Raw genomic sequence first — 13,685 nt, forward strand, 5'->3', positions numbered from 1 at the left:
AGTGTTTCTCAGTAGTTAAAGTGTTAGCCAGTGCACCAAAGGGTCGAGGGTTGGATTCCCTCCAGGAGCAACTAATCAATGTATTTCTCTCACCTCTGTCTGTCTGTCTGTCTGTCTGTCTGTCTGTCTGTCTCTCTCTCTCTCTCCCTTCTTCCTACTCCCCTCTTTCTAGTTTCTCTAAAAACCAATGGGAAAAATATCCTCAGGTGAGGATTAACAACAACAAAAATTGCATAGGCCAAAGGTAGAACAAATCTTACTTTCATACTCTATCTATATCTATCTATCATCTATTTATCTTTAAATTGTGAATATATATTATATATAGGGATTGTGAATGATTTGTTTTCTTTTTGGTATGTTTTTAGCATTTTTCAAATTTTGAAAATTTATATACTAAAGAGGAAAAAGGAATGTAGCAAGGGAGAAAAAATGAAGAAAGAAAAAATTAATATAAGTTCAATACAAAACAAGCAGTGAAAAAGGAAAACAATGACTTTAAAGCAGCAAAAGAAAAATAAGAAACAGAAGTGAAGAATGGCTAAAAAGAAGCAGCTACAAATTCAGGATAGTTACAGTCAGCAAGTTTGTATTCATGAAACTTTGATGAGAGTCAGATAGAGCAGGTCTTAAGATGAGGTGCTAAGCTGAGAATAGACTACCACTTTAATGGCAGTGGAGCTACAGGCAGAAATATGGCTTCAATGAATTAACTTGCTTTAACATGGAAAATCTGTTCATTCACTGTCCCTAGCTCATTACTGCAGTCATCCAAGGGGGACTTGCTGTTAATGAGCAGAAATATCTAGAAGTCTGTTAGGTGTATAAGAGAGACAGGACTACAAGGAAGTCAGGAAGATCATTTTCTGTCCTTTAACTTTTACAAGGTAGGCTCAACTGTTTTAAAATTCCAGGTCCTAGAAAAACCTCTATTGCTGGAAATCCTGTACTCAGAAGTCCAATTCATTAGTCTTGGTGTGAGAAATAAAAAACATTCTGTTCTGTTTCATTAGGTTGGTGGAGTATTCTAGAGCTGGACGTTAGAGTCTAGCAGCTCTTGTGCAGAGGATCACAGGCAGAGACATGACAAGAAGGTTAGGAAATAGCACTTCCTCAGTTTTTAGAGTTAATACCCTCAAATTAAAACTTCGCTCCAGTTGAGTAGAGTGCATTCTTCTCTCTGTTTTAGATTCCGTTGACCTAAAGAAAGCAAAGGAACACAATCAGAGACTGAATGAGGAAATTCTGGCTTTAAGAACTCGGGTTCGATCACTTGACTCAGAAAAAAAAGTGCTTGGAGAAGTGGTAAATTGTTTAATTTAGTTTGTTCTTAGAATTTATTTAAATGTGTATAGAATAACAATCAGCAATGGAGCAACACAGATACACATCACCTATTGGTCATTATTGTGGACTAATACTGGTGGTTCTAGCATCCCTGGAAAAAGCCATATTTTGACTTGGATGCAGTCTATCAGTATTTGCATTTTATACATCTTAACTACCTATGCCAAACAGTAATCTTATTACTATTGTGTCAATTTAGGATCTCTTCTTTTTAATAGGGATCTGGATAATAGTTTATACTTAACACATTTATCAAATAGAAATTATTACTCTATTATAACTGGATATGTTTGAGATTACTAATACTACACCCTTAGTTGTGTTACATTTTTTAACCATTTCTCCTTAGCAATTCATTGATTTTTAATATATACTTCCAAGTTCTGGATATATTATATATCCCTCCAATTTTATATTCATTTTACAATCATATCTCTGGTGTCTGGAGATAGATGATGGTGATGATTGCACAATAATGTGAATGTACTTAATGCTACTGAACTGTACACTTAAAAATGGTTAACATGGTAAATATTTTATTATGTATATTTTATCATAATATAAAACTGTAATAAAAATGAATAAAAACTGTTCAAGTTGTCTGTAAATTTATATATCTAATACTGGTATATATCTTATACAAATATATACATTATATATTTGATATATATGTATACATATATACATTGGGAGATAAATTTCAGGAAGGGTATATTGTAAACAGTGTTACTTATGGAAAGGGGAAAGGGATTATTGGGGTAAGGTTATGTGATGGACTTTTTATTTTATATACTTAGTGTTGTATGAATTTTTACATGAAGAATGTGTTCATGTGTTATTTGTATATTTTAAAAACAAAGCAACTTCCCCACCCTTCCAACTTTTGTATTCAAATTATTTTTGTGTTTAAGGTTGAAAGGCTTCAAGGAGAGATTCGTGAATCGCAAGAGAATAAGCAACTTGGAAACCACTCCCCTGGGAAAACTGTGGGTGCTGAACAGAAAGTACGGGTAAAGTTCTCTTCTTTCCAACTTCTAGTTTTTAAGGGAGTCACATTTTTATAGAGTATAGAGAATAATTGGTGCTGTTCATTTGCTATTCTCTTTTATTTATTTGTTTGTTTGTTTATTTATTTATTTATTTGGGTTTTTGGAGCATACACAATTTTAAAAAATATGTTCGTATTGATTTTTCAGAGAGAAGAAAGGAGAGGGAGAGACAGAAATATCAATGATGAGAATCATTGATAGGCTGCCTCCTGTACACCCCCCACTGGGGATTGAGCCCACAGCCCAGGCATGTGCCATGACCGGGAATTGAACTGTGACCTCCTGATTCATGGGTTGACACTTAACCACGGAGCCACATCAGCCAGGCTGCTACTCTCTTCTTATCGTTTGTCTTTTTATATTGCTCAGCCAATTAGATTTTAGGAAGAAATTGAGGTTCAGAGTCTGTGTTTCTGTTCATTTCTTTTCCACAGGGAACAACTAATATGAAGAATATAATGGGTTGTTTCTTTAAAGAAAAGAAGAATTTTACAAAGATGCAAGCATATGGGGACTTTTGAGAGTGTCTGATGACAATGAGTATATTTTGATGTGCCCATTTGGCCATTTGTATACATTCATTTGTGAGGCATCTGTTCAAATGTTTTGTTTTTTTAAAAAGAAAATCCTCACCTGAAGACATGCTTAGAGAGAGGAAAGGAGAGAGAGAGAGGCAGAGAGACAGAGAGAGAGAAACACCAATGTGTGAGAGAAACATTACTTGCTTTCCCTGCATTTCCCAACTGGTGATCAAACCCAAAACCCAGTTATGTGCCCTGGCCAGGAATCAAACCAGCAACCTTTTGGTGCACGGGATGATGCTCAACCAACTGAACCACTCTGGATGGGCTGTTTGGCTCATTTTTAATTGAGTTATATGTATTCTTTATTTTGAGTTGTAGGAATTCCTTATATATTTTGGATACCAGTCCTTCATTAGATATATGTATTTCAAATACTTTCTCTTAGTCTATGACTTGTCTTTTCATTTTCTTAACAGTGTTTTATAAAGAGTAGTTGTTTTGAAAATTTGATGGAGACCAATTCATCAATTTTTTTAAATGATTTTATGATAGGACACAAAAAGCCTATCTAAGAAATCTTTGTCTACAGCACGGGCACAAAATATTTTCCCTATCTTCTAAAGATTTTATAGTTATAGCTTCTACATTTAGGTTTATGTTCCATCAGATCATAATTCTTATATTCTTGTATATAGTGTGAGGTAAGGGTTGAGGTTCATTTATTTCCAAATATATACCTGGTTATTCCAGAATCATTCATTAAAAAGACAGTTAGGCCCTACCCGGTTTTGCCTAGTGGATAGAGCATCAGCCTGCGGACTGAAGGGTCCCGGGTTCAATTCTGGTCAAGAGCACATGCCTGGGTTGCAGGCTTGATCCCCAGTAGGGGGCGTGCAGGAGGCAGTTGATCCATGATTCTCTCTCATCATTGATGTTTCTCTCTGTCTCCCTCTCCTTTCCTCTCTGAAATCAATAAAAATATTTTTTTTCCCAAAAGACAGTTAGTTCCTTATTTAATTACTTTGGCACCTTTATTAAAAATCAATTATGGAAGTCTATTTCTGGAGTTTATTCTGTTCCATTTATCTATGTGTTTGTTTTTAGGATAATATTATGCTCTCATTTTATTTTAAGTCTTGGAATCAGAAAGAAAACATCTCCAACTTTGTTTTCTTTTTCAAAGTTGTCTTGACTATTCTAGGTCTTTTGCATTTCCATATACATTTTAGAATCAGCTTGTCAACTTTGACAAAAATGCCTGCTAGAATTTTTATTGGGATTTTGTTGAATTTTTTTTATCAATTTAGGGAAAATTTAATTTTAACAATATTGAATTCTCTAATGAGTAAACATGGCCTATCTTTCCATTTATTTGGATCTTCTTTAATTTATACCAGCAATGTTTTACCGTTTTTAGCACACAGATCTCATACATATTTAATTAAATTTATTTTTTAAAATAGAAATATAATTTTCACACTAAAATTCACCCTTTTAAGATATACAGTTCAGCCCAGCCAGTGTTGCTCAATGGTTGGGAATCAACCTATGAACCAGGAGGTCACAGTTCGATTCCCGGTCAGGGCACATGCCCAGGTTGTGGGCTGAATCCCCAATGTGGGGCATGAAGGAGGCAGCCAATCAATGATTCTCATCATTGATGTTTCTATCTCTCTTTCCCTCTCCCTTCCTCTCTGAAATCAATAAAAATATTTTTTTAAAAATAAAATACACAGTTCAATGATTTTTAGTACAAAAAATTGCACAAGGTTGTATAATTCTAGAACAGGGGTCCTCAAACTTTTTAAACGGGGGGCCAGTTCACTGTCCCTCAGACCATTGGAGGGCCGGACTATAGTTTAAAAAAAACTATGAACAAATTCCTATGCACACTGCACATATCTTATTTTGAAGTAAAAAAACAAAACGGCAAAAACACCCGCATGTGGCCCGCGGGCCGTAGTTTGAGGACACCTGTTCTAGAATATTTATCTAATTCTAGAATATTTTCATCACCCTAAAAAGAAACCCCATTCTTATTAGTAGCCATTTCCCATACCCCCATGCCCTCAGCCCTTTGGCAACCACTAATCTACTTGGTGTCTCAGGGAATTTGCCTCTCCTGTACATTTCATATAAATGGAATCATACAATATGTGCCTTTTGCATCTGGCTTCTTTCAGTTAGCATAGTGTTTTCAAAATAAAACCATAGTGTTTTCAAAATAAAACCATATTGAATCAGTACTTTATCCCTTTCTGTGGCAGAATAATATTCTGTTATGTGAATATATACTTTTTATCTTTCTACTCATCAATTGATAGCCATTTGATAGTTTCCTCTCTGTGGCTGTTATGAGTAATGCTGCTATGAGCATTCATATACACACTTTTGTGTGAAAATACTTTCATTTCTCTTGAGTATGTACCTAGGAGTGGAACATTTGGGTCATATGTTAACTCTGTGTTTAACCTCCTGAAGAACTGCCAGGCTGTTTTCCATAAGGAGCTGTACCATTTATCAGCAGTGTATGAGAGTTCCAATTTCTCCACATCTTCAACATTTGATATATTCTATCTTCTTATAGCCATTCTATTGGGTGTGAGGTACTATCTCAATGTAGTTTTGATTTGCATTTCTTGAATGACATGATATTAAGCATCTTTTCATGTGTTTATTGACCATTTATATATCTTCTTTGGAAAATGTCTTTAAATCCTTGCCAATTTTTATTGGAGTTTGCCTTTTTATTGTTAAGTTGCAAGAGCTCTTTATATATTCTGTTTATTAGTCTCTGTTATAAACTAAATTGTGGTCCACACCCCAAATATGTTAAAGTCCTAACCCCAGTACCTGTGAATGTGACCTAATTTGAAAATAGGGTCTTTGCAAATGCTGTCAAGTTAGGATGAGGTCATTTTCTCTGACTACTTTATTTTTGGTTTCCTACAAAAAGGAAGTAAAAGAATGGAAACTAATGTTGTAGTGACTTTACTGCTGGGGATTTGACATAACTCATTGAATGTTAACAGAAATGCTGAGATGTAGGTATTGTTCACCCTGCTTTACAGATGAGAAAGCTAAGATCACAAATTCATAAAAGTAGAAGTCAAGATTTCAAATTTAAATGACTACAAAACCCATGTTTTTGCCACCTTGATTTTCAGGGAATCCTTGCTGTTCCACAGATGCAAATCTCTAGGTCTGCTACCTCACTGAAACCAGAGAAGCCTCCACTTCTGGGCACTCGGCAGACAGCTTCCTCATAAGAATTATTTTGAAAACGGGGAGGGGGGCAGCGGGGCAGTCCCGTGACTTAAAAAAGACAAATAATTAAGAAAGGTACTCCCTTAAATCAAGCAGGCTCCTCAAGATATGACTGTGTTTCTTACCCATTTCTATATGTAGACAGATTTAACAGTAAGTAGACCATCTCACTGCTGCTAATATGCCTGTCCTCAGAAAAAGATGCTTAAAATATAAGAAATGTTAGGTACCTGGCAGGAATAATAATAGCCACAATATTTTGGTCATCTGTCATATGTCACCATCTGTTCTAGGTGTTTTATAAACACAACCTCATGTAATCTCTGTAACAGCCCTTTTTAAGGTTAGTAGAGTATTCCTAGTTCATATTTGAGAGAATTTATAGGAACTTGACCAAAGTATAGAGGCAGAGCCAGGAATTGATCCAGGTTTGTTTTGGCCCTAGAGCTCACTTATTATAGCATAGCAACTCTTGTGAAGATTTATATTAGGGATTTATTATAACTTGTGGGGGTAATGGCATGTGCTGCATGGAGCACATAAACCATCTCTACCTGGAAGTGATGACTGCATAGTATTTTATTCTCTACGTGCCTGCATTTGCCATCTCTTTGACTGTGCCTGTGATAGGGTACAGCACAATGCAAGCAAATAGGGGGATGGCAGTAACACTTCTCATACCATACTGTGTCTGGGAGATACAGTTTGGTTCAGAGCATAAGATGATCCCTACCTTTCAGATAGTAGAACACTGATAGTGGAAAATTCTGAACTGTTACACAGTTCTCCAGAGTCTTTGGCCGCTACCTCATGCCAATGAGGCTACTCTCTAGCACGTCCATTAGTCTTCCTCCTTGTATACTGCTGGCTGACAGGTGAGGTAGGCTCTCTTTAGCTACCCAGAGGTTTCTATATCCCAACACTCATTTCTCACATTATTTGCTTCACCTTTCCTGTGTTTTTCTGTTTTAAACTTTGGTCGCCAGACTTAAGTGTATAAATTGCCTAAATACGTAACTATATTTAATATTCCATGGTGATGATAAGTATCATATACATATATTTTTTAAGTTATGGTATTAAAATACATGACATTCTTTTATTGAGAAAACACAAAGGACATAAGAGGGGTTTTCATTTTTGAGTTGAAATGTTTCTTGCACTTGGTACTGAGGCATCTCAGATGCTATAAGGGTAGGGCCTTGGGTGTTGAATGCATCAACATGACATGTGTGGATGTACAAAAACGCTTTCCACTGCAATGGTGGCTGGTAAAGAAGGAGAAGCTGCTCTGGGGATATAGCCTTCCCTGTGAACTTGTACACTGCTGCTAAGAAGTCGACATGGTTCTTAAATAGGTCTTTTGTCCATTTCACCAGACAGGAGGATTTGTAAAAGTTACACTTGGGATTTAGCATCCATTTTCCCTGTAGTGTTCCTCTTTCTTTCCAACTCAGCAGTTTAGGATTGCTATTCCTGTTTTATTGATATTAAACATATGAAAGGTAAATTATTGATAATCAACATTACTAAACTAATGAATTTTTTAATCTATAGGATTAATACACATCTGGCAGTCAGTTATGAATCTAGAAATATTCACAGCAAAACTCCAGAATACTTCCCCCAAAATTTAATTCAGTAAAACGCTTTGATCAACCCTTTTCTTTCTTCAGCAAAAGTAAATGAATATTTTTATGTCCGAATTAAACTAAAGACTTAGTTGAAGTTTCTATTGAAACCTAGTTCTGAATAAAAGTAATATCAATGTTGTCTTTCTAAATTACATCTAAATACTTACAAACTTTTTTGCACATAATTTTGTTACTGGGCCAATCAACAATAAAAACTTACATTTGGAAATTTTTATAGGTAAATTATCAGTTTTAAGTAATTTAGATCCATCAGGATTCTGCAGTGTCTTTTCAGCACTTGTTTCTTTTGGTTCAGTTGCCAGATTGCAGCAAGGGCTCATAATAAAGCAATTCTCCAAAAGATCCAAGACCAGATACGAGATGAAACTTGTTGGTAGGGAGAGATTTCAGGGATATAACCTCCAGGAAAGGTACTTAAGAAATATAGCTTATCTTTTCAGTATTTTTTAAAATAAAAATAACACAAGTATGTATGTATTTTAACTGGTGACTTATTAGGACTAAGATTTCCAACTTACAGCCTGAATTATCAGGCATATAAGGAGAAAGGAGAGAAATCAGTATGAAAGGTCAAAAGATAGTGAAGTACAAGATTTGAATGAGGTAAGGAATAAAAAGATTATTTTTAGTTGCATTTTCTAATACAGGTGAGGCAGACTCCAAGAGGATGCTTTAAAATTACTGAAAATAGGCAAAAGGAGAAAATATACTCTCAGAAATGGGTAAATCTATTTCCTAATATTGTGATCAGTGGTAACAGAGAAGCAGGAAGTCAGGAAGGGGCCCATTTAAAAATGTATTTAGGATAAACTAATGTACATCCTAGAGACTATAGTTAATAGTACTATGTTGCATATTTGTAAGTAGCTAGGAGAGTGGATCTTGAAAGTTCTCATCACAAGGAAAATAAAAATGTTTATCTAGGGTGATGGTTGTTAACTGGACTATTGTGATCATTTTGCAAAATACACAAATATCAAATCATGTTGTGCACCTGAAAATAATATAATGTTATATGTCAATTATTAATATGTCAAAAATTCAATAAAAATAAAATAAAACAAGGGTTATAAGTTAGACTTGGTTTGAATCCCAATGTTGGCTGTGTATCTTTAGGCAAAGTATCTAATATATCTGAGCCTCATCTATGTTCTCTATTAAAATAATGTAATAGTAGTTCCAATCTCATAGGAATACTGGGAAAACAAAATGAGATAATGCATGTAAAGCATTTACCATAATGCCTGACATATGGTAAGCACTAAATAAATGGTAACTGACAACATTTTTGCAATTATCATCAATTCAGTAAATTTTCAACGTACCTTATATTTGGTGGGTACTTAAAATATACAAAATACTTTCAAAATCACATTTTACTGTTATCTGATGGCTCTAATGTACATAGGGCGAATATTAGCTCCATTTTATTGTTGAGAAAACAGGCTTATAGGGGAAAAAGTGTATTTTATGAGCTATGGTACCATGAACTATTTTTCTCAGCTTTCTGTCTACCCAAGATGACTGTATAATTGAGTTAGGCAGATAATTTTTGATTATCAGAATTTATAGAAACATTATTATATATAGGATTACTTATATAAAAATTCTTTTGCAGATATTGAAAATGAGCCAAGAAAACATTGAAATATTTGTAAGTGAGTTGTCAGAGGAGAGAGAAAGGAGAAAGGAATTGACATCTAATTATAATACTATACAGAAGGCTTTGGAAGTTGAAAGAGAGGTATTTTGTTATTTAGGATGTTGTTTTCCTCTTTTCACATTTCTAATTTAGGTAAAATGTTTTTTGTTAATAAAAATATTTCATATTATCATTTACTTTTTATTTTAAAATAAATAATAGCTGTAGAATATGTATTTATATTAGTAATAATAGGGTGACTGTTTCTCCAAGCTGAGTTCTCACACTAGCCAAGAACAGCCCGTTAAGAAGCAGGTGTTCATTATGGTGGTCACAGTGTCAGGGACTTGTGTCTCCCTTTAACTACTTGTCCTGCCACCTTGGAAAGGTCGAGCAGGAGACATAACCAGCCTATCTGTGGAAGAGAGACCTGAAAGTGAGTTCATGGAAGTTTAGATGACCAATTCAGAGGATGGTGACAATCAGTTTGCCGGGTGGGTGAAAGCTAATGCATTGCTTCAAATCCCATCCTCCTGACCTGTGGGAGTTTTCCATGAAATGAGATAGGAAATTGATATCACTTGCCCAGTTCCTGTGTTTTTGTTTTGGTGGCCACTCCTTACCTTCTCTCCTTTTTGCCCAATGCTTTCCCCATCAACATTCTTCCCCCTCATTTCAAGGCTTTGGGAATATAACGTAGATTCTCTCCTAAAGTAAATTTACTAGAATATCACCTATTCTCTTCAGAGAGCACCATGACTGACTCTCAGGCCTGTCATCCACCAGTCAAATACTGCATATACATGTCATCAAAGTAGAAATTATTAAGAATTACATCTAACTAAAGTATTTTCTCTCGTGGAAAAAATATCAGAGAACTAGAGGAAACCTTAGTTGATTAAGTTACTGCATATACATTGTTAAGTAAGGTAGCATACTTTGTAGTTAATAACACAGAGTTTGAATCTCAGCTTTACCACTTCCAGACTAGGTGAATTTAAACAGGTCACTTAAGTTCTCTGAGCCTCAGTTTCAATAACCCTACCTCATGGGGTAGTCACAAGATTAAAGGTAAACCGTGCAGCTGCAGTGTTCTGTAAAAGGCAACTTTTTAAAAAGATACATTTAGAAACAGATGCTATAACTAATGCAGGAATTGCTGCAGAATTTACCTCTATATAAGCCTTGCATAAAGCAGAAATGAGTCTCAAAACCCAGGCTTTGAACCTGTGAATGATGGAAATTACGAATGCTCAATTAAAAAAAAAAAAAAGAATGCTCAGTTTAATTAACTAATTTAAATAACCTTTATTTTAACTACTAAGAAAGGAGCCTGCTGCCAGAGGATAGGCTAAGAAATCAGGGCAAAAAGAGAGTAGGTCAATGAAAAAGACATGCAAGGTTATGATCATACAGTAACATAAAAACATATGTTACATAATTACAAACTTATAACTATTTTGAACATACTTACAACTGTAAACCTACTTTGCCGATCCCTTACAAATTTCCAGTTCTTTCAAATATCACTTTATATATGAAACTTTTATGGCAAAGTCTTATTTTATTCTACTAAATATCTTCATTTCTTTGTCAGGATTTGCAAAAATCAAAGTCAGAACTTACATATCTTTATAATGAAATTCAAAGTTTTCCAGGGACAGCAGAAGACCATTTTTTAATAGCATATAACCTGCTACAAAGAGAACATTCTGATTTAGAAACAAAGGTGAGACTGAATTATGAAGTATTTAAATGTTCAATGTAGACATATCTTTTATGAGAATAAGATAAAAGGAAGTTAATTTTCAGAAAGAGATGGCTTGGAAACTGGAGTTTCTTTTATTATTATAAAATCTCTTTCTCTCCTCTTTCTCTCTCTCTCTCTCTCTCTCTCTCTCTCTCTCTCTCTCTCATTAAAAAAAAAAAAAAAACTGTTTTGAAATAATTACAGACTTACAGAAAAGTTGCAAAAATAGTACAAGGAATTCTCATATACCTTCATCCCTCCAAATGTTAATATGGTACCATGTTTGCTTTAGCATTCTCTCTCCTTCTGCACACATACACACACTTTATTTTCTGAACCCTTCAAGAATAAGTTGGAGTCATAGTTAATACTCCTTTACCACTAAATATTTCCATGTATGTTTGCTAAGGACCTTATCTCTTTATCATAGTAGACCTCAAAATCAAGAAATCAACCTTAATATAGTACTATTATATAATCTCCAGTTCATATTTAAATTTCACCAATTGTTCTACTCTATTGCAAAAGAAGAACAACTTTTTCTAGTCTAGGATTCAATCCAGGAGCATACATTACATCTCTATCTCCTTTAATCTGTAACAGTTCCTCAGTCTTTGTTGTTCATGACATTGAAATTTTTGAAGAGTACACATCATTTACTTTTTTTTTTTTTAACCCTCACCTGAGGATATTTTCCCATTGATTTTTAAAGAGTGGAAGAGAGAGGGAAAGACAGAAGTATCAATGTGAGAGAAACACATTGATTGGTTGTCTCCTGCACAAGCCCCAAGCAGGGCCCGGGCTGGTCGGGGAGGAGCCTGCAACTGAGGTACCATGTGCCCTTGACCAGAATCGAACCCGGAACCCTTCAGTCCGCAGGCTGAGACTCTATCCAGTGAACCAAATCAGCTAGGGCTGCAATGTTTAAATTTTTACATTGACCCCATTTAAAAAATGATTAAGTAGCCTTTTGAAACTCTCTTTTTTTTCCTGCTTACAAAAGTAATGCAAGCCTATTAAGAATTCTTCTCTTTGAAGTCCATTCATAACGTGACTGCTCCTCTCAATCTTACCTTATTTCCTCAGTTCCTCATTTTGTAGCCTCTACTCCATTAAGACCATTCTCCTTCCTTCTGTTCAAATACCACACCAGTGCCTTTGATCATATTGCTCATTCTTAAAATGCTTTAAATGTGCTATAGTCTCTCACCTATCCATATCTTCCCATCCCCTAAGGACCAGTTCAACATTATAATCTATATCTTCAGAGAAGTGAAAAAGCCTAGAAAAACCAAACAAAAGAATCTCATAAAGTAACTTAAATTGATCTTTAGAATTACATTCATTGTGTTCTTAGAATCAAACACATCCTTATGTCTGTGGTAAAAATGGGTTAGATTATATGTAGTAATAACTGCAAAGTATTAAATTGAAAGAACACTTCAACTAGGATGTCCATTTCTGTTATTTAAGGCAATACCTACTCAATCATTTAATGGAATCAATATATTTTTTCACAATTATACATAAGAATATGCAAGATAGAATATTTGTCTTTTTACTTCACAGATCTTGAAGATTGCAGAAGAATTTCAAAAATTAAATCATTTTACTGTAGAGACAAATATTGCAGCTGCTAATTTTTTTACAAATGAAAATATTTATAAAGATCTCATGTCTAATTTACCAGTTTTGGAAGTAGAGATTCAAAGCCCAAAGGAAGAGAGAGAGGAACTCTGGTAAATTGAGAAAATCCCATATCACTTTAATTATTTGGTGGGTACATTTTATTTGGCTTTATCATTCAATTTGACATTGAATTCCAAATAATGTGAGTGGAAAAATTAGTTATAAGCAAGCATTCCCCAAAGTTTATCTTCTGGTATGTTGTTATATTTTAAAACTTTTTCTTTCTTTTAAAAATAATAATATATGCTTTTCTTTTTTAAAAAAATATAATTTTATTAGTTTCAGAGAGGAAGGGAGAGGGAGACAGAGATAGAAATATCAATGATGAGAGAGAATCATTGATTGGCTGCCTCCTGCACGCCCCCTATTGGGGATCAAGCCCACAACCCAGGCATGTGCCCTTGAACAGAATTGAACACAGGACCCTTCAGTCCGCAGGCCGACACTATCCACTAAGCCAGGGTAAATATATGCTTTTCATAGAAAAATTTTAAAGCATGAAAAATTATAAGGAGATTATAACAATCCATAATTCCCACCATGGAGAGATATTAACATCCTAAATTTTCTTTCTTGTCTTCTTTTTCTGTACACAAATATATACCTATGTATTTTTTATATAATTAAGACTATCCTCTGCAGAGAGATTTGTGTTTTTGTTGTTTTATTTAACATTATATATGACCGTTGTTTTATTTTGAAAACCTTTTTCTTTCTGGTTTTTCTTTCTTTCTATTTTTGTTTTTTGTTAATCTTGTCTTC

General features: G+C 34.5%; 1 protein-coding gene across 2 annotated transcripts in view; it reads left to right on the forward strand.

Moving 5' to 3' along the window:
• CCDC30 (coiled-coil domain containing 30) overlaps positions 1 to 13,685 on the forward strand; it is a 66,005-nt gene that overhangs the window by 10,861 nt on the left and 41,459 nt on the right. For both annotated transcript variants that reach the window (XM_079776664.1, XM_079776665.1), the window contains exons 6-7: positions 1,190 to 1,305; positions 2,259 to 2,357. In XM_079776664.1, the coding sequence (XP_079632790.1) occupies positions 1,190 to 1,305; positions 2,259 to 2,357 (215 nt within the window). The remainder of the gene's footprint in view (positions 1 to 1,189; positions 1,306 to 2,258; positions 2,358 to 13,685) is intronic.

This window comes from Cnephaeus nilssonii (genome assembly GCF_951640355.1).
Source record: "Cnephaeus nilssonii genome assembly, chromosome: 7".
Classification (NCBI taxonomy): Eukaryota; Metazoa; Chordata; class Mammalia; order Chiroptera; family Vespertilionidae; genus Cnephaeus; species Cnephaeus nilssonii.